Source organism: Patagioenas fasciata, chromosome 9 (genome assembly GCF_037038585.1).
Source record: "Patagioenas fasciata isolate bPatFas1 chromosome 9, bPatFas1.hap1, whole genome shotgun sequence".
In the NCBI taxonomy this organism is placed as follows: Eukaryota; Metazoa; Chordata; class Aves; order Columbiformes; family Columbidae; genus Patagioenas; species Patagioenas fasciata.
The window spans coordinates 15,631,045-15,655,665 of record NC_092528.1 but is presented as its reverse complement, the minus strand read 5'-3'; the positions used below and the strand labels follow the sequence as shown (position 1 = coordinate 15,655,665).

General features: G+C 39.4%; 3 protein-coding genes across 10 annotated transcripts in view; 1 reads left to right on the top strand and 2 right to left on the bottom strand.

Moving 5' to 3' along the window:
* The window catches only part of RASA2 (RAS p21 protein activator 2), a 423,219-nt gene that overhangs the window by 104,423 nt on the left and 294,175 nt on the right, over window positions 1–24,621 (bottom strand). The window lies entirely within an intron of this gene.
* SLC16A14 (solute carrier family 16 member 14) lies at window positions 1,277–16,906 on the top strand. Of its 7 annotated transcripts, none has more exons than XM_065844240.2 (6): window positions 1,277–1,641; window positions 5,794–5,957; window positions 6,232–6,508; window positions 7,370–7,513; window positions 9,867–10,859; window positions 12,547–16,906. In XM_065844240.2, exons 3-6 carry the CDS (start codon window positions 6,247–6,249, stop codon window positions 12,693–12,695), a joined length of 1,548 nt encoding a protein of 515 aa, XP_065700312.1. In that variant the 5' UTR covers window positions 1,277–1,641; window positions 5,794–5,957; window positions 6,232–6,246; the 3' UTR covers window positions 12,696–16,906. The 7 variants fall into 7 exon arrangements, with proteins under 7 accessions (XP_065700312.1, XP_065700311.1, XP_071668610.1 ...); XM_065844239.2 differs by having other exon boundaries at window positions 5,705–5,957; XM_071812509.1 differs by lacking the exon at window positions 6,232–6,508 and having other exon boundaries at window positions 5,705–5,957.
* Window positions 13,631–24,621, bottom strand: part of FBXO36 (F-box protein 36) — a 28,517-nt gene continuing 17,526 nt past the window's right edge. Inside the window, exons 4-5 of one of the 2 annotated variants that reach the window (XM_065844242.2) lie at window positions 20,071–20,243; window positions 13,631–16,209 (exon numbers count right to left, since the gene is read on the bottom strand). In XM_065844242.2, the coding sequence (XP_065700314.1) occupies window positions 16,018–16,209; window positions 20,071–20,243 (365 nt within the window). In that variant the 3' untranslated portion in view covers window positions 13,631–16,017. The remainder of the gene's footprint in view (window positions 16,210–20,070; window positions 20,244–24,621) is intronic. The other variant, XM_071812512.1, reaches the window with a different exon arrangement.

Sequence of the window (24,621 nt, the reverse complement as noted above, 5' to 3'; positions counted from 1 at the left end):
AATCCCAGCAAATAAATTTCCGTGGTAGGTTTAATCAAGTATGTTAGCATGTTAGATGATTCACAAATCAAAATGTATGTGTCTCAAGCTTGGGTAATAATAGTAGTCAACAAACAACAAGTTTCAAATGTCAAGCACTAAACTTTTTAAGAAGCCAGACTCCAGCCAAAAAGCTAATGCCAAAGTTAAAATATAGGATGCAAATGTGCATACAGTTTGGCACAGAATTGCAAAATACAAAGTAATTGGGAACGTGTACACATTTGCAATGCAATACTATAATATTTTAAAGTGGGAACTCTAATTTTGTTTACAAAGGAGAAGTAAATGAACCTGACATTAATATAGTTGTTTATTCTGGAAAAGGATTATCTTTTTAAGACTACAATGCCAAGTAGTTTAAGGTTCATGTAAAGACTGAAGCATATTACCATAGCAATAGTCCATAGTCTGCCACACACTTGAACCAAAACCAGATAAAAGTGTTTCATATTGATACATTTGATGGAGTAGATATATAATGGAACAGAAGATTAAACTTTTATGAAAAAATAGGTGAGATTTGCATATGTAAACAGCATATAGCTCAAAGAGTATGGTCAAATAAAAATGTAGAAAAAATATCTTAAAAGCCCCAAAGATGTATTTTTGAAATCCTCCAAAAGAATTCTTTTTTAACAGACTCTATATGTGTTATGCATATAGACAGCACATACACCACCATTAAAACATTAAGGTGTCTCCTTATTTTGTCTTCTCTTCAACTACTTTTTACATCTTCTTGAAAAGCTGTTATTTATGCTATTCAGTGCACTGCTCCAGGACACGAAGATTCTCTGATAATGAAAAGTTTTGCACAGTGACGTGCAATCACTTTAGCCTGGGCAAATTCACTGCCAATAGTCAAAGCAATGTATTGCGGACCGTGTACCTCATTAATGTCAGCCTATTCGGAAACATACAACTGAGGTCTGGATACTGCTTTGAAAAACTAAGAGTGTATTTCTGCCAATCTTTTCTTCTCCTAAGGGAGGAATATTTTTGAAGCCTATTTATTGCACACATAAGGTACTATACAATGAAGCTTCCAAGCTTCATTGTCAGGGTGGTTTGGCTACATAAATTCAACCAGCCTCTCTGAAGTAGACATAATCCAACAGCTATTAAAATCTAGATACTGGCTGCTTGCCCCCCCCCCTCCCCCTTTTTTTTTTTTGGGTTTATATCCTCTAACTCTCTCAGATGTAAATCTCCGGCGATAACCTGTGCAGCAATAAACTTCATTCAGCCACAAGAGTGTGCATGTGAGAGGACTGCAAATCTCCGCCAAACCAGAATTAGCCGGTATCGCAGGAATGAAAGAGCGTGGAGATTTGAAATTGCAGGGAATGGAGACAAGGCGGTGCAGAAGAGGAGCTGCCCGGGGGGCAAGAGGCCCACGACCGCTGCCAGACTGCTGCAGAAAATAAGCCCCGGGGCGGCGAGCAGGGGCGAGGCTGAGCCGGCGCGGGCGGCTGAGCGGGGCCAGGCGCAGGTGGTCAGGAGCCTGCGGCAGCTCTGAGGACCGGAGCAGCGCCGCACGTTCGGCTGACAGCGGGGCTCGGCGCCGTGCCGGGCTGGAGCGGCGCCGCTGGCAGCGAGGTGAGTACCCCGGCAGAAGCCGGGAGCTGCCGTATGGTACCGGCACCGGCAACGTGCAGTAGCCGCACCGCCTGCAGCAGATGCGCGTCGAGCCGGGCCGGCGCGGTGAAGCGGTACCGGGCCGCGGGGCTGCCCGGGGTTGGCGTGAAGCGGCGGCAACCCCTCCGTGCCGCGGCGAGCTGGGAGCATCTCCGCAGCGGGGTAACTCGCGGTCATCCTTTGTGCTCCGGCGGGCGGGCGGGCGGCGCCTGCAGCCGCCCCGTCCTCCCAAACGCCGCCCTGCCGCCGCAGCCCCGCGAGCAGGGGAGGCGGCTGCGCTCGGGCCCGCGTCCCCGCCCCTGCTCGGCGGGCACCGACAGGAGCTGGGCCCCTGACAGCTCGGGGGTGACAGCCCTCTCCGTCTGAGCGGGGTTCTTCATACATGAGCTTGACTTGAATGCTGGGGAAGGCGTGACGTGTAGAGCTCCCAAATTTATTGTCTTGGGGAGTGCGGGTAAAGTACGGCTCCTGCCTTCGGGCTGCTCCAGTAACAGTCTGTAAGCGTTTCCAAAATAGATACAAGCTGCCCATTCCCTTGGCACCCAAGGGAGAAAAATATTTTTTGAGCCTGTGCCCAACCGCCCCCGGGGACGCGGGAGCACTCGTGGGCCACTGAGAGCAGCACCGAGGGGATTCCGAGGAGTCCTGCGCCGGGCCTGGGGTCAGCCCTCAGGGGCAGGAGGGCTGCAACCGGCTCTGGAAACAACTGCCATCGACTTCGTGCAAACCTGTGACCCTGGTAGTGAGCTTAGCACTTTAAGCATTTAATTTCCCTGATTTTCTCTTCCGTGCTGGGCATGCACAGTTACGCACTGTCGCTCTGGTCCACAGAAGTGACCAGTACGCACCTCTCCAGTGATGCTATTAACTGAAGTGTTCCATGTATTGACATGTTGGAGTTAGACTACCAAATCTTAGGACATCCAAAATAAACTATGTTTTTAACAATGTTTTTTTCTGCATGTCTTCAAAAGACAAATAATTGTATGTGGCATGTTTACTAGGAATACTGTGAAGCAAAACTCATTAATATTTATAGTACATTTATGAGATATCCATTCCAAGTGCCTTAAAAGTATGATTTTATTTTATACATTTTAGCACAGAGGCAATCAGGTACTGAAAGAGGTTACCCAAGTATATGTAAATTATTAATTATGGACTTTTTATATCAAGATCAGATGGTTTTTGATGATCCAGTTCAACTACAAGCTAGAGAGCCATACCTGCACTGATGGTACAGGGAACTTTAGTGTTTTGCTTCTAACTTTGGTCTTCTGACAGCACCTCCATTTGTCTCTAAAATATCTCATGAGTCAGATTTTCAGAAAAGCTCAGCATCTTTGTGGACATTAATCTTTGGGCCAGTTTTCTAAGAGCTCTGCAAACCATGTGTGCACACAATGTAAAAAGCTTTTCTGAAAAAAATTCTAGTCCTTCCCCATCTCATCAAACAAGAAGTAAGATTTTCCTGCCTGTAAATGCAATTCCTGTGAGCCCCTTCTGAGGGGCTCTGTTCAAACACTGGGACTGGCAGTGGGTTCTGCGCTGCCATTCCCATGGGGGAAGCCTGGCTGGTTTCATGAATCGGCTGCTGTCATTTTCATTGCAGTTTCTTTTGGATTTCATAATTGCAAAGAGCCCCTTGGGCTTCTCTGCCTTCCATATTAGCGTTCTTGGCAGTGCTGTAGTGTGGGAAGGAGGCTGAAGGCAGGTAAGTGCGTTTCTCCTGGGTGCCATAGGCCACAGGGCGATGAGTCAGTAGTGGGGAGAGGATCCAGAGATCCAGTCCTTGCTTTGTCCAGAGCCTGAGAGTTTGTGCACTTATGGGAAATGACCTTCCCTGCTTTTGAGTGTATTCACTCTGAGCTTGTGACACTAGTGGAAAATTAATAGTTTAAAAGTAATAATAAGCAAAAATCCTGTTCAAAGGGAAAATATTTTCAGAAGATTTGTGGGGGTTGATGCACACATGACATTAACTTGCATCTACTCAATCTAAGCCAGTTCTGTCAGTACGGTTGCAAAGATAAGTGTCACACCTTTGTATCTCAATGACAATTATTTTTGCATTAAATAATTAAAAATGTATTAAAAAACCATATCTATTTCCTATCCAAAGATGAAAATTTTTGTATCAAGTATCAATATTGAGGTGCACTCAAAACCAGTCAAAAGCATGAAAGAGAAAGGTAAGGCTCCTCATTTAATCCTGACTCTGAATCTTCACTTACATAATTTTCGTAGAATTTTGTATTCCATTATCTAAGATGTACTGTAATATCCATTATACATTTTCATTAATCTTACACAGAGCATGTATAACAGCTTGCAATTTTCCTTTATTCTGCCACTTCTCATTATTTCCCATTACCATGATTATTCACTATCTTTATTACCTTTATGCAGTTAGTATTGCTCTCTCTTGTGAGTGGGCTGAATCCTCCCTAAGTATCATATGAGCTACATCAATGGGGGATCGAGCTCCAAGTACATTAATAGGAAATAGTTGAGATGTCATCTTTAAGACCTAACCTCTGTAGAGGAAGGATGAAGTATAATTTGACTAAGGCTGTCCTATGTTCGAGAAAAGTCTGCACCACTGCATGGCTCTGACTTACTTCCCGCTCTCCTTTCCCTCACCATGTGTCCAGTCCTGCCTCAGACACCCTGCAGGGCCTCTGGAAAGACCTGTAAGCATAATCCCTCTTCTCTCTGCCTCTTGATTTCGAAATAAAAAGCCAGTAAGTAATTTCAGTATGTGTTTCCACTGGTACCCAGGTGTAAACTCATCAGTTGGTCCCAGCTTATCTACTCATGCAGCAGGTGTTAAATGTGCACAGTTCTTGTTTTCCCTCACTGTGTCATCAATACTTTCCATGGCCGCATTAGGGCTAGTGGCAACGTAGTCCATAAAAGAGTATCCATCTATGAAAAATTTTATAAAAGCAGTACAGCATATTTTAGCTCCAGTTCACTGTACGAGGCAAATCAGCATGCTTCTGGAGGAGCTTACATATTCAAGCTGCACATAATTACCTGTGCTGCAAGTAAGGCATATGTGGTACTTTCCTATGAAAGTAACTTACCCAGCAGGCAGCTTGCAGAGCTTACGTGTATGGGCAGGTGTTCACTGTTGTCTGTGAAAGAAATGGTAGCTCTGACCAATCAGCTCTGACTCCGTCTACACAGTAGTATGAAATACTTCAAGGCCTTCTCTTTATGTTTAACTAGCAATAAGAAAAAAAGCAAGATAGTTTGGAAAGGTAATCACTTGAGAAGCAAAATGTACTCATTATTTAAAGACAAGAGCCAAAATTTTCAGTTAGTACAGAATCTGAGTTACTCCATTCACCACCAGTTTTCAGCAGTGAGGAGCCAGCCCTGTGGCACTCCTGAGGGTTCGAAGAACGCATAAAGAACTTTTAAAAACATCTTTTGGTAACTTTCTTGTCGCTTTTGATTGCTGTGAAGCTGTTGTCTCTTTTTATTTCTCTGGAGAAGAAAGGAAGACAAAAAATTACTATCTCTGGTAATTTGTATCATTATATTTCTAGTCTCCATGGAAACTGATGTGGTGCTCCTCAGTCAGGTGACATTTCAATATGTTGCAGCAGAAATCAGATGGAGGGAAGACGGGGTTCTGCACCTTGCCTGTTTATCAATTAAAAATGGTTTTGAAATTACTTTCATGTTGTGTTGTAATCTTCACTTAGAGCAACAATGGAAGAAATCAGAGCAATCAAATTAATGTGCTGTGGCTCGATCCTACGTACATCTATGCACATAACTCTGCCACAGAGTTTGATTCTGATAGGCATTTACATTAATTTGGAAGAATTCTTTGGTTTTAGCAGGATTATATGGATTAATACTATGGAAACTGAAAGCATAATAGCAAACTGTTTGTCAAGTTGACTCTAATAAAAAGCTTGCCAGAGAGGTAGTAACAAGGCCCTTGTAGTTTATGTAAGCAAGGCATATTGAAATCAAGGACCTTAAATCTTTATCTTTCTATTTTCAGTCTTGTTCTTCCACTACTAAGAAGGAAATACATCTCAAAACTGGTTTCCTCTGAAAACATATGGTAACTTCATCTACCTGCCTCTTCAGGATTTCCGTCTTTTATTCCAAGCTCTATCAACTTGAACACAAAGGTACATAATCTTACTGGGACATCAGAAGGTGATACAGAGAAGGAACATACAGAGAGAGACCTGTCTTTTTTGGTGACCACAGTCAACCCATGAAGAGTGAGTGTGCTCAGCCACCGACAAGTAAGTAAAATCTATAGTAATGGAAATAGTGCAGCCTACTGTCAACCTGTAAATACTCCTGCATAGACAGCCATGATAATAAGGTACACAAAGAAACATTAATTAGAGAATTTTCTAAGCATTTTACATTTGCACAATGAAAACCCAGTATTCACTTTATAATTGCACTAAACCACCGTGAAATATGGTAGTGATTTATGCTGTTCCCTAGAACTAAACTACAAAATCTGATCATTTGTATGTATTTTGAGGGTATTTACTGCATTTGTTTCAGAATACCGTGGAAAAAATGTATGCTAGTCGAGAGGATATTGGATATGATTTTGGAGATGACTCGAAAGTTGGAAGTAAGCCAGTTAAGCCTAATCCAAACATTGATGGAGGATGGGCTTGGATGATTGTACTTTCATCTTTCCTTGTGCACATACTTATCATGGGGTCCCAAATGGCCCTTGGAATACTCAACATGGAATGGCTTGAAGAGTTTAATCAAAGTCGTGGCTTAACAGCGTGGGTTAGCTCCCTCAGCATGGGCATTACACTCATTGTAGGTATGTTCCAGCATAATTTATTTCAAAACTACAAACATTTTAAGAATATGTTTGCCACTCATCCCTCAAGTATTTTCTTACAGTTTTCCATTTTATTAGCAGAGCTGCCCAAGTTCTCCTGAGTTGCCTTTTTAAAGTCACCGGGACAAATTTTACAAGTTAGAGGGAGAAAGGGAACAAGAGGGAAGACGATAGAGAAGACAATTACTCCAGGAGACAGCATGAGCAGGAAAGGATGCCTGTGACTTCAAGGTCTCACTAGATTTAAGAAAACAGCTGATCTGTGAAGCTTGTGGTCCTCCCCGTACTCTACCTGGGAGGAGAAGATGTTGAGTTTGGACAGTTTATATTTCAGTTTGGCAGCTGAACTAAAAGTCATTTTTTAAGCTGTGGTTGGATCAACCCAAAATAATGTATGGAGGGGTATGTTTGTGTATATACGTATATACACATCTCTATCTCCCTAAATTAAGATTGAAAAAAATGTATTTAGGTCTGCCTAAAATATACCAGTGAAAACGAAACAAAATGTTTACTTTCTAGTTACTTGTGAAAAAAGCCTGCACTCACACAGCATTAGTATTGGGAACAATGGTTTCCATTTCTTCCTCTGTTTAAACTGTGGCTTCTTCATGGAGCAACTTTGATATTAGGATCTGCAGGTATTTGCTAAGTATTGGTCGGTTGGTTGACTTTTTCTTCCCATGATTTCAAACGGTAATAGGGAAAATGATCTGAATTGCATGAGTAGCCTCATGTTTAACATTTTATTTAAAACATTCAGAATCTTCATGTGAAAAACTACTAAAAAGTGTAGAGAATTAAATAAATAATTTAACATTTTTTCATGTTTTTTAACAGGTCCTTTCATTGGTTTATTCATCAGCATGTGTGGGTGCCGCAAGACAGCTATAATTGGAGGCGTATTGAATGCCCTGGGTTGGATACTGAGTGCGTATGCCTCAAATGTGCACTACCTCTTCCTTACGTTTGGAGTGACGGCTGGTAAGAGCTGTACCCTTTCGAAATTTCTGTTTCCATATATATTGAATATAGTCAAGCAGACAGGAATCTATACACTCCTTTCAGCCCTTGCTACTTTTCAGAAAGAAACCAAAATACCAGACAAAAGGGCAGAGATTATATAGAGAATTTAAAGAGGGCTGAAACCCATATTTTCAGAAAAAAACACAAGGCAAAGTTATACATGAGCTGGAGAAGTGAGATGCTGTTGCAGGAGTAAGTCTGACCAGAAAACCAGTGTAGAGATGCCTGAGATGTTTCCTTCAGCTCCACAAAACCTCCATTCGCCATCGCCTCACTTGCCATCTCCTCACTTACCTTGCCCTCACTCACCATCTCCTCCCTCACCCATCGCCACCGGCCCCGTCCCCTCACTGCCATCCCCTTGCTCATGTTCACCTCACCCACTGCCACCTCGGGGAAGTTTCTGTCATGTTCGCATGGCCATTAGAACTCAGACCGCTGCTCGGTGGCTGTCTCCTGACGTGATCAGTTCTGGGCCTCCATGCAGTGCTTGTGGGCTTGCTCATGGCTCCTGTTCTTGCGTTGGTGACCCACTGTGCCAGGTGTCCTCACGCAGTACATCCCTGTGATCCCAACTTTGTACCCCCTGGCTGCAGCTACCTGCTGTCTCAGCTCCCCTTCCCAAACCATCATCACCTCAGCTTGGTTCTCCCAAAGCGCCCTCAGCTCAGCTTGGTTCTCCCAAAGCGCCCTCAGCTCAGCTTGGTTCTCCCAAAGCGCCCTCTCCTCAGCTTGGTTCTCCCCCCAGATCCTCACAGTGTTCTCCCCTCACCTTCTGCCCGCCAGCTTCATCCCAGTTCCATGGGCTTCCCTGCCCACAGCAGGGTAGAGGACCCTTCTGCTCTCCCACGTGTCTGGGGAGCCCTGGGGCCCCTGTGGGCTGGGGCACAAAATGTCCGTGAGGCCCCGCGGGGGTGGGCGGAGCCGGCCCTGCCGCTGCTGTGGGTGCAGGGTGACAAATCTGTGAGGAAAATGGGTGGAGAGGGTTGTGGCTCTGTACTTACCTGTGAAGGTGGCATGCCTTTGCATGTGGTAAGTCTATGTTTTGCTGTGTAGCCCACAGAATGAAAAGATAAAACAATTTTTTAAATTCGTTATTTCTCGGGATGTGCAGAGGGGCATAGTAAACAGTAATTGAAGCGCGAGGCTCAGCGTGTTGCAAAGGCGAGGGCAGGCTGCTCCGGCTGGGCAGGGGTCTGCTAGAGCAGAGAGCTTTCCTCAGAGTGTGTGGCTGCGTTTGGGGAGGGAGACTTTGTGCAAAATAAAAACCTGGTTATATATTTCCATAGCAAAGAAATAAATGCTTCTGATAGGCAAAACAGGTCAGCTCTGTCCACAGTACACTGCCATGGTGTTTAGGTGGGGTTTTTTTCAGGCTTCGCTGGACTAAGAGCTCTTTCTCTGATCTAGCTGCATGCAGCTACATTATCAGCTATTTAGGAAGACTTCTAAGCCCAAAACACTCTTCTAGATTATGATCACAGTGAATTTAGAAGCATCTTCTACACACACCTTTTCCATTCCAAATCCTCTCTGTCAGGAGTTCACTGTGACAAAAACTGGGCAACTGTTCCCTTTAATGGTATTTGCACAACTCTCAACACTTTTTACTTTAACCTTAATACCCTGGTTTTTAACCATAAGTAGGGGGATTTCTACAAAATTAGAAATCTGCCTTTTAAGAATATGCCTGTGCAGGTGGTGTGTGGCCCTCCCTGGACTCTCCTGGAGTGCCCAAAGAGAAACCATGCAGCCACCCAAGGTCCTGCCACCAGCCTGATGCCCCGTACTGGCTCCTGAAACCTATCTCACGGTCACTGTGGCTGCACAGCTACAAACAAAGGACAAAACTCAGTCTCAGTTTCCATTGCTGGTGAACTTAGGCAAAAGCAACACGATGTACCCACTAAGCCATTTCTGGTTGCTGATACAATCAGGTGCAAGTATTACAAATATACAGATGTTTCAAAATAGGGTTTGTTTATGTTGTTGCCATATTAACCATCACTGATTTATTGTGGGATGTTTGGGGCTTTCCAGTGGTGTTATGCTGAACTGAGGTAAAGGTTTTTTCTTCCACATGTTTCATTTTTTTCCAGCAGTTAAATAGCAGTATTGTGTTCTCACTGGAATGACTATTGCAAATTTGGAATGTACTATGAGACAGAAATGAAAGTTAACATGGGAATTGAATATTTATTCTCGGTTTTACTACTATGTGCAAAAGTTAGAAATAAAACTGATTCATTTTTCACTGCTTTTTATCTCGTTGACAAAAAGTTCGGATTGACTTTGGTTTTTATTTTCGTAGGTGTTGGAAGTGGCATGGTTTATCTGCCTGCAGTGGTCATGGTGGGGCAGTATTTTCAGAAGAGAAGAGCGCTTGCACAAGGACTCAGCACCACGGGAACGGGGTTTGGAGCTTTCCTAATGACTGCCTTGCTGAAGTACCTCTGCACCGAATACGGGTGGAGGAGCGCCATGTTCCTCCAGGGCGCCATCTCCCTCAACCTTTGTGTCTGCGGGGCGCTTATGAGACCACTCTCTCCCAAAGATGTTAGTGAAAAATATGTTGTGAGAAGTAATAGTGAAGATAATAAGGCAAAAGCTCTGTCCCATTCTGCAGAGACTATAAAATCTAATGGACCCCTCAGTGACGAATCAGAAAAAAAAGAAGAGGCAACAAATGAAGAAGTGCTTGACAGTGTTCAGCACACAGACATTGGAGATAAATCTAGAGGTGGAAGGAATATGTACGGACTGCGCATTCTTAAGAGAGTGAGCCAGCTGACAGTCACGGTCAGGAAGGGCTTTGCAATATGGTACTCCAGCTACTTTGGAGCTGCATCACTGTTTACCAATAGAGTATTTGTGGCCTTTATAATTTGGGCTTTATTTGCCTATAGCAGCTTTGTCATTCCCTTTATTCATCTTCCAGAAATAGTCAAGCAGTACAACTTATCTAATCAGAACAATATATTTCCTTTGACATCCATTATAGCCATTGTTCATATTTTTGGTAAAGTGATCCTTGGAATCGTCTCTGATCTCCCATGCATCAGCACGTGGAATGTCTTCCTCATAGCTAACTTTACCCTGGTCACCTGCATTCTTACTTTGCCACTAATGCACACGTACATTAGCCTGGCTGTGGTTTGTGCTCTAATAGGATTTTCTAGTGGCTATTTTTCTCTAATGCCTGTTGTGACTGAAGATTTAGTTGGAACGAAACACCTTGCAAATGCCTATGGCATCATCATTTGTGCCAACGGAATATCTGCATTGCTTGGGCCACCCTTTGCAGGTAAAAAGTTCAAACTTCTAACCAACAGATGTTTGTATTATAACCGTGTGACTTGTTATATTATTAAGCTTTCTTATGTTATGAGCATGTGTAGTTAACAAAATTACAGCTGCTTCAGAATGGACTGTAACATCCAGCTTTACATTGTACAAATTCACAGATCACATCTGCTGGCTACCCGCTCACTATTCACACACTACAAATCACCATCCTTGCAAATAACCTCAAATCTATTACAGTCTGTCATTTCAAGGGTATGTTTCTTTAAAATATATTTTTTTTAAATGAGAAAGTTTTAACCTATTTTTATGTGTTTTGTGTAGTATTTATACTATGCATACTCATGCCTCTATCTGGATGAAAAAATGATGAGTAGTTTTCAGGGTATGCAAGTGTTTGTACCATAGTATTACCCCCAAGAACTAATAAGCGTGTTTGTGTGTCACTGCTGCAAGCTGCCAGTGGATGTGTTGATTTAACTAACTTAGCTTTGCCGTCCTTCAGCCAGAAATGCCTACTTTGGGGACTGCTCATCATCTCTTTACTGCCAGCCACAGCAGAAGGCAGACGTGTATATATGTTATCCTGAAAATTACTTGGGTTTAAACAAACATTCATTATAAATTTTCTCATAGAAAGCAACAGGGAAGCACAGGTGTGCAGGTACTGACTGTCAATACTATAGCCAGACGTGGGCTTTTACAGAGATGCAAATTGTAAGAAAGCAGTAGGAAACCTTGTGAGTAATGGCATGGTCAGCCAGGGCTGGCACCCGGCCGAACAGGAGCCTTGAGCAGCACAAGCAGCCCTGGAAAGCGAGGACGCCCTCACCTTCTCTCCCCTCCGCTGGGTGAGCTGACATGATTTAGAAGAAAGCTCATGTAGTGCCCTTGAAAAGCAGCAGCATTTTTACTCTATCGTATATTCTTCCAGCACCTCTGAGGCTGTGCTGAACACACCTTTGTATTTGGTCGTTAGTAATGAAGCCAATAGGATGCACGTAGTTGAGGTAAAAAAAGCTGATCTTGAGGTTACACTGCAGTGCAACCAGCATGACATGAGGGCATGTTGCTCTTTTGGGTTCCCACACCTTTCTGAAGTAACTGTATTTTTGCAAAGGAATTACGGTTGGAATGAGAGTGATTGCAGTACTGAGATGACATCTCTTGAAAAGTCTTTTATCGGTATGCGAATCTTTGGGAAGGCTGTTGGGAATGTGTTCGCTTGCACAAGGCACGGCAGTGGAACTCACCTGCACTGTGGGCATTGCACAAAGAAAATAGTAGGATGGGAGAACTAATTGGTTTGAGATTCCAAAATATCTATTTTAAAGTCAGACCTGTGATAATAACTTGTTTGAAAAATGAACAGTTTTAGAGAGAAGGTTGCTTGGCTTCTTACGATGACACATAGCTAGAGTCCCGTTTTAAGACTTCTATGATATTAAACAAGAAATAGGTTTTTGCACTAGTTTTGGGTTTTGGTGAATGAACATGAGATTTTGTTAATACATTTCCATTTGTAGCATCTCCAGGAGGAGAAAGTCACCATCCACTTTTTTCCACAAAATATCTACAGATTAGACTGAAATGACATTAAATAAATGTGCAGTATTTTTCATAATTTCCAATTCAATGTACCTTGTTGTCAAGCTTTGTAACAAACATGTTTTGTCTTTATTTTGCAGGTTGGATCTATGACATCACACATAAATACGACTTTTCTTTTTACATATCTGGCTTGCTATACATGGTGGGAATAATATTTTTGTTTATACAACCTTGTATTCAAAAGAAACAACCTAAAGAAAAACCTACAGAAGAGGCACAAGTATAGAACAAATTCCAGAAGTTTTTTTATAGAATTGTTTGTTTTCATGTTTCTGTTGTATGACAGCATGAAGCTGTTTTTCTTATGGAACCAACCACATTGAGCTGTACTTAAGTGAAAAGAAAATGTGCACCAAAATGGTAATAAATTATGAGAAATATGCTTTTAAAATGAGTTAAGATCTTTTACTTTAGAACTAACAAATATAGGGATTAAAAGCACTTTGCCAGTCTTCAAAATTGGAACAATGCTAGGAGCCTTTTCCTCTTGCTTCTTTTTTAACTTTTCACCACTAACCATTGGTGAAACTCCATTGACTGCAGTGCAGTTACTCCTGGTTTACACGAGTCCTACAAGAGAATTTAATCATGATATGAACAATTTATAAAAGTCCTTCCTACTATATGTTCTGTCTGATAAAAGATTAGTTACTGAGTATGAGAAAATGTATTTTTACCTGGCTAGTCAAGTATGGTTGAAATGTTGGTACAATAATTCAATTAATTCAGTGTATTAAAATTACTGTTTCTGTGATGCAAAACTGAAGAAAAGTTCTTATATTTTTCTGAAATGACTCTATACTTCAAGGATTTTTTATTTTATTTTTTTTTTAAGTATCAACTGCATAATAAAGTAGTAATTCTCAATACACAGGCTGCATTATAAATGCTGTGACACTTAATGCACCTGAGATAAAACAAACATAAAAGCAGAAACAGGCAACATATTGAAAATATTATTGTTATTCACAGAGTGGAAAACGTTTCCAGAAACAGTTTGAAGTTTCTGGTTGCTTTACCAAATTAGAGGTATTGCAGAACTTGGTAACATTGCCATTGACTCCTGCCATGGGACTTGTTTGTCAAGTAAACAGTACTAAAGAGTTGGGCAAAATTGGCAAAATAGAGTTTTAGAAAAAAAATGGACCACAGCATTATAAATTTTGTTACAATTAATTTAATAACAAAACCTTGTTACATTATGAGCAGTTGTGTTGCTGCTTATCATGTACACCATGAAGTAAGATTGGTCACATTTGAGATGTTTATTCACTAGAAAATCAGAAATGCAGAGCATTCAAGAGCTAAAGACTGTTTAAAATATTCAAATAAGATCTCATAAACAACATTAAATGCATGGTAATCAATGCAGAATGTTTAGTATGGTGGTGCAAGACAAACTTTTTTCAGCTTTGGCATGCAAGTCTGATGTTAATTTTCCTATCAAATGATAGTAACTGTATGGTTTTTTCCTGCTAGTTCTATGAAAGTCTTTCCATGACAAATCAGGTTCTTAGTTTAATACTGACACATGCTGCTGGAACACTTTAAAAGCAATTGATACTATTCTATTTTATTGGACAAATATTCAGTATGCAACAATGTCATTATACAGATCTTTTTATAGCTGCAAGGTTGGTTAAAGACGAGTTGTGAACTACGAGTCGCATTGCTCTATATTGGAATTCACCAGCTTCTTAGTTTTGCCCTTCTACAACTGTTGGCAGGGATATACTTTAAAATAGATCACTGAAATGAGCCAAGTTAAAAAAGAAAACCTTCAGAGAACTCCATACTACTTTAAAATTTAGATCAGTTCATTCATACAGGATAGTTATGTATGGCCTTTAAAACCGATATTAAACAACTGAGGTGGCAGTGAACTGCAACACATGGTGTCAAAACAAAGTCGGTATTAATAATTCCTTAAAATCAGCTTTTTTGTTGGTTCATTTACTAATTAAGTTCATTTTTTAAGCTTAAAAATGAACATTATCCTGCGAAGTGATTGTTCTTGTTTCTTGTGACAGGTGGGACAGGTACATGGTTGATCAAGGAGAAGGGAAGGGGGGCTGACAAAATTGAATTAAATTAAGATTTTAAATTAATATTTGGTCGGTCCATACTGGCTGGCCTAACTTCTGGTTTCCTAACCTGAAACTGCCTAAATCTGTTATAAGAGCACCAGCTAAGAAAAACAGAGGGTCTGTTTTTTAGTAGCTCTGCTCACCTACTGTAGTTCTTAAAGTCATCTCTCCAAAGCAAAATTACATTTTATAGTTTTTTTATTACACAGAACAGAAATTCTATGAATATAGTATTTTATGCACGTAATGAAATTTGTATTTGTCATTGTTCTAAAAGGAAATAGTCACAAAGAGAAAAGAACGTACTTAAGGTTTTTTTTCTGGGTATCTACAATCACCACATGCTTCAAGAACATTAGTATATAGTTGTACAACAAAATATTCTTGATCTAAACTAGCAAATATATTTTACGAATTAAAATACTGCTTTATAAAGAAACAGAATAAGAACCCTGTATGCATAGTTTTAATCAATGTATAAAATTCAAGTTTAACACTTAACACGTTAAAAAATTGTAAACCTAATACACTCTTCAAATATTACACTATTATATAAAAATACTGCAATCACTGTTTTTAATACTCAAGCCTTACGTCGGGTGAATGGCAAACGATATAGTAATTAACTGGAACTTTCAGAGTAATAATATTTGGTCTCTGAATTACTGAAGATGATTGTTGGAGCAAGTCAGTCATGTAGGAACAGCCTTAGTCTTAACACTCTTAAGTAACATAGTAAATGTCTCCTCTCAAAAATGCAACTCAAAAAATGGAAGTCAATTAGTTTCAAATGTTCCTGCATCAGCAACATCAAGGAAAAATGTTGCCTGTATACCATTCTGCTGGAGTGTCTCAAATATGATTCTGATGGATTGTCCAAGATGAGGACAATAATTTGATCCGCAATCTCAGTCACCAAAGAAGTTTCTTCTTGGTGACAAAATTATTATTTGCATGAAGTTTAAATAATTAATTTAAAGATATTTAAACACACATCAAACTCTGGAACTAGCTATGTGTGACTTGCCTATAAACACTGCAAATTCACCATGGTGGACAGTAAAAACCTTAGCAGTCATTAGCAATTTTTGTAGCTAGAAATGATAATGCAGTTTTCTGTAAAGGTAATGATGACAATGCCATAGCATCTGATGGAAGACATGGGGCACGTATAGCGTATATAAAAGATACAGAAGTCAGAATGAAGAAGTACAAAGAAGGTACTATCTCTTCAATTGCCTGTAACTGTCACAATACTGACCATAATACAATTTCAGGATGCCCAACATATTAAACATTGTATTAGTTGCATGTTGCTCAGAGTAAGACAAGTTTTGTTTTTGCTCTTTCAATCCTTAAAATAATCTTCTTTCCCTAGCAAAGCAGAAAAGTCAGTATGTCTGACCTGATAAACAGCAAATCCACACCTTATAACAATTGTTGCAATAAAAAAATGCATCTTTATTCAGATAGATTTTTGTCCCGAGCATCTTGTTTTTGCCTCCTCCTTCGGAGCTGTACCTGTAGCTGAAGCTTGTTTGTGAAGAAGAATTGTTTCCAGCCTATTTCCTGCGCAAGTTCTTTCATTTCTGGTGTAATTGTGTCACACAAGTTCTTCACAATATTTTCCCATAGTGCATTACTGTTACATACCTAGTTGTAAGAGAAAGTAGAGGCATAAAAACATAATTTGTCTTATTAATTGCTGATTATTTTACTACACAAAATGTGTTTGGATAACACAGACACCTTGTATGAAGGTCACTTGCAGCACAAGCTGCCCACCTATCTTGAAAGACACAATATTAGTTAAAACTCACAATGACATCAGGGAAGTTTTTCCCAGTGTTGTCAATGCAAGATACTGCATGTTCTTCTGTGAAAAATCTGAGAAGTTTCTTCTGGTATATCAAAGGCCTTTCTGCTGCACTAAAAGGAGCTGTAATGCCACATACTTTCCTGGTATGTACTTCATTGTCCTGGATTCAGCTGGGAGAGTTAATTTCTTCCTAGTAGCTGGTACTGTGCTGTATTTTGGATTTAGTATGAGAAGAATTTTGGTAACACAGGGATGTTTTTGTTATTGCTGAGCAGTGCTTACACAGAGTCAAGGCCTTTTCCGCTTCTCACACCACTCCCCCGAGTGGGCTGGGGAGGCGACATGGCGAGGACACTGACCCAAGGGATATTCCATACCTTACGACATCATGCTCAGTATATAAGCTGGGGGAAAGTTGCCCCGGGACTGCTGCTCAGAGACTGGCTGGGCATCGGTTAGTGGGTGGTAGGCAATTGCATGACTTGTTTTGTGTATTCATTTCTGTCTTATTAAACTGTCTTTATCTCAAAATTCATGAGTTTTACCTTTTTCCAATTCTGTCCCCATCCCACTGCACGGGGCGAGCAAAGGGCTGTGCGGTGTTTAGCTGCCTGCCGGGTTAAACCACAACATTCATATATCCCCACTAAAATCAATGAAGCTGTGCGAGATGATGCCGAAGAATTTGTTAGGACACATAAATCACATCACAAATTGGTTTTCAAGGTAAGGAAAGGCAGCAAATTGCATTTGGTCTTCTTACAAGAGAAATGCAATTTTAGGAGCCTTTTAGAAGCACTGTAGGGATTAAGCCTGTTTCTCAGGAGCTGCTTCCCTCATTCAGAATGACTCCATAAACAGAATCAGGTGGAAATATTGCATTATAAACAGGAAGAAAAAATTATGTAATTTGTTGGATGACAGAACCGCCACAAAAAAAAAATTAGGAAGATACTCTGAGTATATTATCTGCCCATTGTAAGTTATATCAGAGCACAGTAACATTGATTCTCCCAAATGTTCCACTTTTCTAACTGTGTAACTGCAGAGACCTAAGTAGAGTTGCTCTAGATCACCACAATGTGAGTGGCTGGAATGCCTGTCCCAAGTAGTAACAAAAATAGAAGAGCAAAAGTCCTGGTATAAGTTCTGGTACATGCTGCTGATGTAGCTGGATACCTTGAACTATTTAATTCACTGCCTACGGCAAAGCTGTATCAGAGTACCTGTGGTCCTGTTTCTGTTGTATGGAATTGTGAGAGTGATCACACTGCAGGCACACACAACGTGCTATCAGATTTTAGCAAAGGAGAAGCAGGATTATTGGGGGGGAATCGCTGCAGAAGTCCTAATACAAAAATATATGCCGTTTTAAAGTTTTCTTTAAATTTCTGCTTGGTCTCTAACCGTTCTGTTGTTCCTATTAAAAATGGACACAAGTTAAAAATAGAGACTGATTTTTAGTATAAGACTATATTTCCAAATACAGTGTTCTATTAAAAAATACAGTAAGAAAAAAAGATAATCACTGTCATTATTGCGGTTTTCTTTCTGTGCTGATGGCTTCTGAACTGCATAATAACAGTGAGATCTTCCCCACTCTAAATGAGAACAAGCCTGTGCTGGGGCAGCGCAGGGGGTTCGTCCTGGCCCTTGGGCTGGGAACCGGGCTCCCTCTGCCGGGAGCAGCTCTCAGGAGCACTCAAAAGCGGGATTTTCCTTTCTGTAGTTTAATTTTGGCTATCCAAAGACATCATACAAAATAAACTAAATGAATCCTATCCTGCGCCTGTGCTGGGAGACATCACAATACCAAAGTTTGCTGAAAAAGTCTTTGGAAAACCCACAGTGTGGGTGTCCACGTTAGGACTTCTGTACATTGTTCCTTTTGAGACAGAGCTTCTTTTACAATACCTAAAAATAGTACTTAGTGAAAATCTAAAATACTTTGAAAAGCATATTGAAAGTGTCTGAATAATCTGGAGAGCTGGATTTATGCTCAGAACCACACAGAGAAATGCCGTGCTTTGGGTAACACATGAAGATACCGTCTAGTTCAGCCTACGAGGCTGCGTTGCACAGGATGGATGTACAGAGCCCTTCACACTCAAATTTTCAGTCCTGAGAGCAGAGACTGTTCTATTTTTCCATATTTTAAAACACGAATATGTTGTTTTATAATTCCACATAGAGCAGCATTCCAGTCTACACATAAATTAGTCTGGAAATGAAAATTCACAGTACTGGGGCAAAGTCCTTAAAAATACTGCTGAAATCAGAGAAAGAGGGCATGGCATTACTAGTTGTAATAGGTTATTTAATTGTGCCAATATCTTTTCTTTAGTGTTATGAAAGTTATTTTTCTAGGATTTCCTTAAATTCCAGAATAGCCAAGGTTTTGTGTTAAACTAATGAAAAGTTTACTGCCCTCCACGGTTGCTTGTCTTACTCCACTCACGCTCCACAAATGATGGATTGATGCCAAATATACTAATAAATAATTTCCTGACCTCCCTTCCAGTCATTCTCTTCCTCTCTTTTAGTCATTTTTAATTCTCTTATCCTCTGCTGATTGTTTCCCGATTGCAGTAGCAACTGTTTCTTCTTCAAATTGAAATAAAGCCCAGAACTCAGCAAGCTTATCTACTTCCACCTGCCCTTCATCTCTAAATTCATGACATGCTCTATTTTCCTACCTCACCATTTTCTCCTGTTCTTTCTTTACACTGTCTCCTATTTCTTGTGCTCACCTGAACTCATTCTCGCTAAAGCACGTGTAATGTCTTTGTAGCCACACCATAGGAACAGCAGTACAGCCATGTCCTCTTGAACTGTCAGCAGTCATACGTAGAACTTTTCTGGAAATTTGGGGCTACATGACCTCAAAATAATACAAACCCTGTGAGTGATCTCCTGATACAATTTAGAGATGAACTCTTTACCAGACACATGTCCTGTTTTCCAAACTAAAAGGTTAATCTGTCTCTCTGAAGTCTTTCAGAGAGTATCTAGCTGTCACATCAGACTCAAGATGACTAAACCTGTTTTTATCTTCCTCCTAATATCTCACCATTACTTATGTTTTCAGTAACCATATAACCTATAACTTGTCAGGCTTCATTCTAGGCTCCTACAGCATCCCTGGGGATAAAAATCAAGTTATTTTTCTCTTTAATATGCTTCTCTTCCTATTTTTCATAAGCTAGAACCCTTTCCCCCTGTTTCCTTGTGCTCCTGTCTTTTGTCAAACACTTAAAATGTAAGCTCTCTAGCTATGGCAATGATTTCTTCGTTAATGAGCCTAGCATAAGGAGATCCCAGTCCGTGGTTGAGGTTTCTAGACATTACAATAATACAAATCATAATGCAAAGCATACATCTTACATTTCAAATCCTTAATCCTGGCAGTAGTGCAAAACACCCAGCCATGGGTTACAATGGAATTATCTGGACCATTGTGTTTATTATATGCGACAAAAGTCTGCATGATAAGCACAGTCTCTCTAACTGCCTAAGATCTAGTTTTTATTGTACCCATTCAGCTGTTTGTATACAGATGATTAATTTATTGTCTCAAACTTTAAGAAAAGCAGACTGATGGTTACATCAAACGTGAGATGAATCAAAACCAACACGCTGCACAGCAAAGCTAACAATTTCAAAATAATTTATATATACATATACACATATTTTACCATTTTAAGTTTGCGTGAAACTTGAGAAAGCCTGGCAATATCTTCAAGGTCCAGAAAGGAAATGATGTACACGAGCAAAGCGACAGGAAGCCGTTCCAGGAGGTCATATTTACCTTGGCACAGATTGAAAACATGTTCCAGAATGTTGGCACCAAACACTATAGCAATCTGAACTGTGATTAAAAAAAATAAAACCAAAAAATTAAAATTAAAAAAAAAAAAAAAAAAAAAATCACAAACCTAAGGGACAACAGATTTGTACAAGCCTGAAATTTCTTCCCGATAAACCCACATTATTCAGATACACCTTTAAAAAAAGCAGAAAAGTCAGCTCATTTTTCAAATGTTTTCTAGAGAAAATAATGTATCTTACATTGAATATTAGTAATTTACAGTATTTCAATTCATCTTAAGAGCTGCTAGTGACATCCAGGAAAACTGAGCAGTAAAGCAAGTCTCTAGTTAAAAAACCTGTACATTGTCTAACATACAGCACACTCTTGTCTCAGCTGAGGAACATTAACAACAGCAGCAAATGGGAACTGAAACTTGTCCAGACCCATTTTGTCCACTTTTCCATACACATATATATTTACTTACATAAAGACTGTGCTGTTTATTCAGGAGGAGGTTAGTAAACCAACTGAAAAAAAGTACTTTGGCTGTATGCTTTTGGGGAAATGATGGCTCTGACATGAAGAGTCCCTGCAGTTCTGCTTCTCATCTCATTTAGGTACAGTTAACCTACTAAAACGACATGGACAACAGTTATCTTCTACACGGACATGACTTTTTTTGCCTCATTCACTCTGTGATCTAGTACAAAGCCAACTTCTTTTTCTGTAGATCCTTAGTGAGCTACTCCCCATGCTGCATTTATACAGTTGATTATTTCTGCTTCAGTGTCCAACTTGGAACTTGGCCTTATGAATTCAACACTGTTTCTTCAGATGATTTACCTATTTTATCAAATTGCTTTAATAAAAATACTAGCTCATTATAAAACAGGATCCTGAATTTGATTTGTTACACTTCTAAGAAATGATCAGTGGTAAATTTTGGAGCAGCATGTTGTTTCCTAAGATCTGATGACATGAATGCAGTCATCCTGATTTGTAAAGAACGTGGTGGGCTTTTGTTTGTTTGCTTGTTTGTTTGTTTTATTTTGTGTTTGTTTTGTTTTTTTTTTTTTCCTCCTCCTCCTCTCCTTTTCATACAGGATTTAAGTTTAAAGCAAAATTAATGGGTTTTGTATTATGAAATTATTCTAATACATCCAAAGCTGTTTTTGTTGTTTTGGGGATTTGGCTCTTCTTTTTTAAACCAACTAGGTTCTATCTTCTCATGTATGTTGAAGTCATAAAAAGAGAGGGAAACAGAATCACAGAAGTTGAAACTATACTGATTATAGGCAGCAAGTTTTTCTTTGAAAATATTTTGTTAAAATTACTTACAAAACTGAAGCTTATGTGAATACATTTAAAAGAGCTTTCCAAATTACAACATTTCACTGTTAAGATGTTAAGACTTTTTTCTTCTCTTTTTGTTCCAAATATTCTTAATTATGTAAAAGGAAGCTACCACCTTATCTTCCTTCATGTCTTTGGGTAGATGGGCCAATACTGTTCAAGCTCTCTTTGCTGCTGCTGTATTGTACTGCAAATGCAAACAGTTCACGACTGATTCTCATTTGCCTTTTTGCTTTCCAAACATCTCTGTTCTATATTTTTGGTAATTTTCCTCAAATTCCTTATGCAAGTACAAAAATGATATACACAGTCAACTGAAAGTTGTCTGGCTGATTTAATTCAAGCTGATACATAAGAATGATCCAAATCTTTGCATACTAGGAATGACACTGATAATGTTTCAGCGGGCATCTACTTCATGTTGAATGATTAAGCAAGCTACCACACGAGTATTTGCTGCTCATTGAGTTTTTCCTGAAAATTATTTATTTCTAGAAATAATAATGTGAACTATTTTGGCTATTTTATGCTATATTTAGCTGTATTCATCTTGCTTTACAAACGTATCTGCAGCTAATGATAAATTTACTGTGAAAGTATACTGCATTTCAGAGTTGTTTTTTTTTTTTTCTTTAAATCAGTAAGGATAACTTAAATATTATTCCAGTATATGTATTTGTGGAGAGCTATGGAAAAAAAATTATCTGTGAATACTTAGGAGAACACAGCAGCAAAGCTCCTCTTAACAGGAGGTGAGAAGGAGGTGCAAAAACATCTGATTGTGTGGAACAGCAAGAGCTACGAACAGACATAATATCAATATAACAGTACAACTTCTCACAAACAATAATTTATATTCATAATACTTCTATTTATGTTAAGATTTTTCTGAAAACAAAATATTTATATTTTATATTAAAATTTTACTAAAAATAAGAGGAGAAAACCCCATGTATGATTTTAAAGACAATTTTAGAAGGAGGAGGAAGTGACTAAATGTTAGGAAAGAATGGCAACTGTGGCTTTCAATTCTTCCTATGGGATATGAAAGCTCTGAACCACCAATAACTAGAAAAAGCAGGCAGATCTTATTTGTAACCTATTGAAAACACGTATCAGTAGAAAAATGCATGTTAATAATAATTTAACTATTTGAATCATTGTACCCAGGCAACGTAAAGCAGAGGTTTTATTGCGACATATTAATATCAAATGCCACAGGAAAATCTTACAGTATAAGCAACAAGTAAAAAAACCACAAGCTAAAATCTTCACCAATATACATTCACATATCAAGTCTACTTTTATGAGATAAACTTAAAAAATATTAAATTTTGAAAATAAAACCACTAAAACCTATTCCTAAGATTCAGCTATGAAGTCTATATACTTCTTGCAAAAAGTAGAGAAGACTACTTTGAAAGTTCAATTTTATAAAAATTGACAATCAACTTAAAACATGGGGCAACTCTTTGCCTCAGCTAGTGGAGCTATTATAAACACCTACTGCAAAAAAAGCATCGCATATTTAAAGACTTTCTGAGCCAAATTCAACAGGCCATCCATTTTCTATTGGTTCATGATGCATTAATTCCTCTTCTAGTAAAAACAAGTGGCAATAATTGGAGTTAAAGATTTGTTTTGTTATGGACTGTGAGTGCTGATGGAAACTTTTTCCATGGTTTGTGCATCTACCCAGTTGCTTGAGCTCAGAATGTGCAGACTCCCCATCAACAGAGCACAGACAGCAGGCACGTGCAGCCTCCCTAACCTTCACTGTTAACTTGAAATGCGCCAGCTGCAGAAGTTATAATGGACATCAGAAACACAAACCTAAACATAGAAATGCAGACCACATTAACTTACCAGGGCTAAAAATCTCTTGATTGTGCTGTAGGGAGTGTAAGATTTTAATAAGCAAAGCATAGGAAACGTGTTGGTCTTATTTCAGAGCCTAAATGAAGATACACTCCAGTTTACTCTTGAAAACAGGTATATTCTCTTGCAGAAAGTTTCACCCTCTCCCCTACCACCTGAGATTCATATACTTCTCAGGAAAGCAGACCTCCTCTGCCTACGTGTGAATAAGATGATGTCTACCAAAGCTGTTGATAAGGAAAACAGTACTTCATTTGGAAATGACATCTTTCAAGTTCATAATAAAAACAGGATACATATGAAGTCACATCTCTAACTAAATGTATGTCTGTACATAATCAGAATACAAGAGCAGCTTATTAAAAGCAACAAACAAACAAAACGAAACAAACAGAAACCACAAACCCTCACCAATGCAAGGTGTTTGAGTGCTACCTAGTCTCTTGGGCTACAAAGCCTCAGATCTCCATCCAGTCCCTGCAGGCCCATTTTCAAACTAGGTCATAGCTCAGACCTCAGCTATTCATTGCAGTTGCTGAATTAATGTGTCTTTGGCTTCGTATTTTTAGGAGACCATTTCCTCTGTGAGCCATGACCAACTGTATCTTGTGACATGACATTTCTTAAAACTAATCCATTACTGAGAACGAAGATTAAAAAAAGATGCAGAGCAATCACTACTTGGGATACATAGTCCCACAGAAGCCTGGGAAAAGCATACTTACTTCAGATGCTCTCAGTGGCCAGTCTTTTGGGACTAGGTTGGAAAAAAAACCTCTATAAATCTGCATTTTGAGGTTTATTTAGTGGTGTTCCCACTGACTTTGGTTTTTGGGCTGTATGCTCCTAATGTCATGTTGAATTTGTATAATCCTAAGTACCTGTTGCACTTGGTGTTAGTCATGTCAAATCAGATTAAGAATCCAGATGGTTCATGACATAGCCATAAAAACAAATGTGCTGGCACAGAGTATTATAAGGACTGAGTTATTAGCAATAAAAATATTGCTCTCTGGACTGTTTTTGTGGCTAATACATCTCTCATTGTCTTATAATAAAACTACCAGTATTGCTGGGATTAATCCTATATTTACACTTATTGTCATGTATTTTGGTTTTTCCAGTATTCATACATTAATTTATATTAATAAATTTATGCAAAAAAAGCCTGTTAGCCAAAGTAATCACATCTTTCATGAAAGTT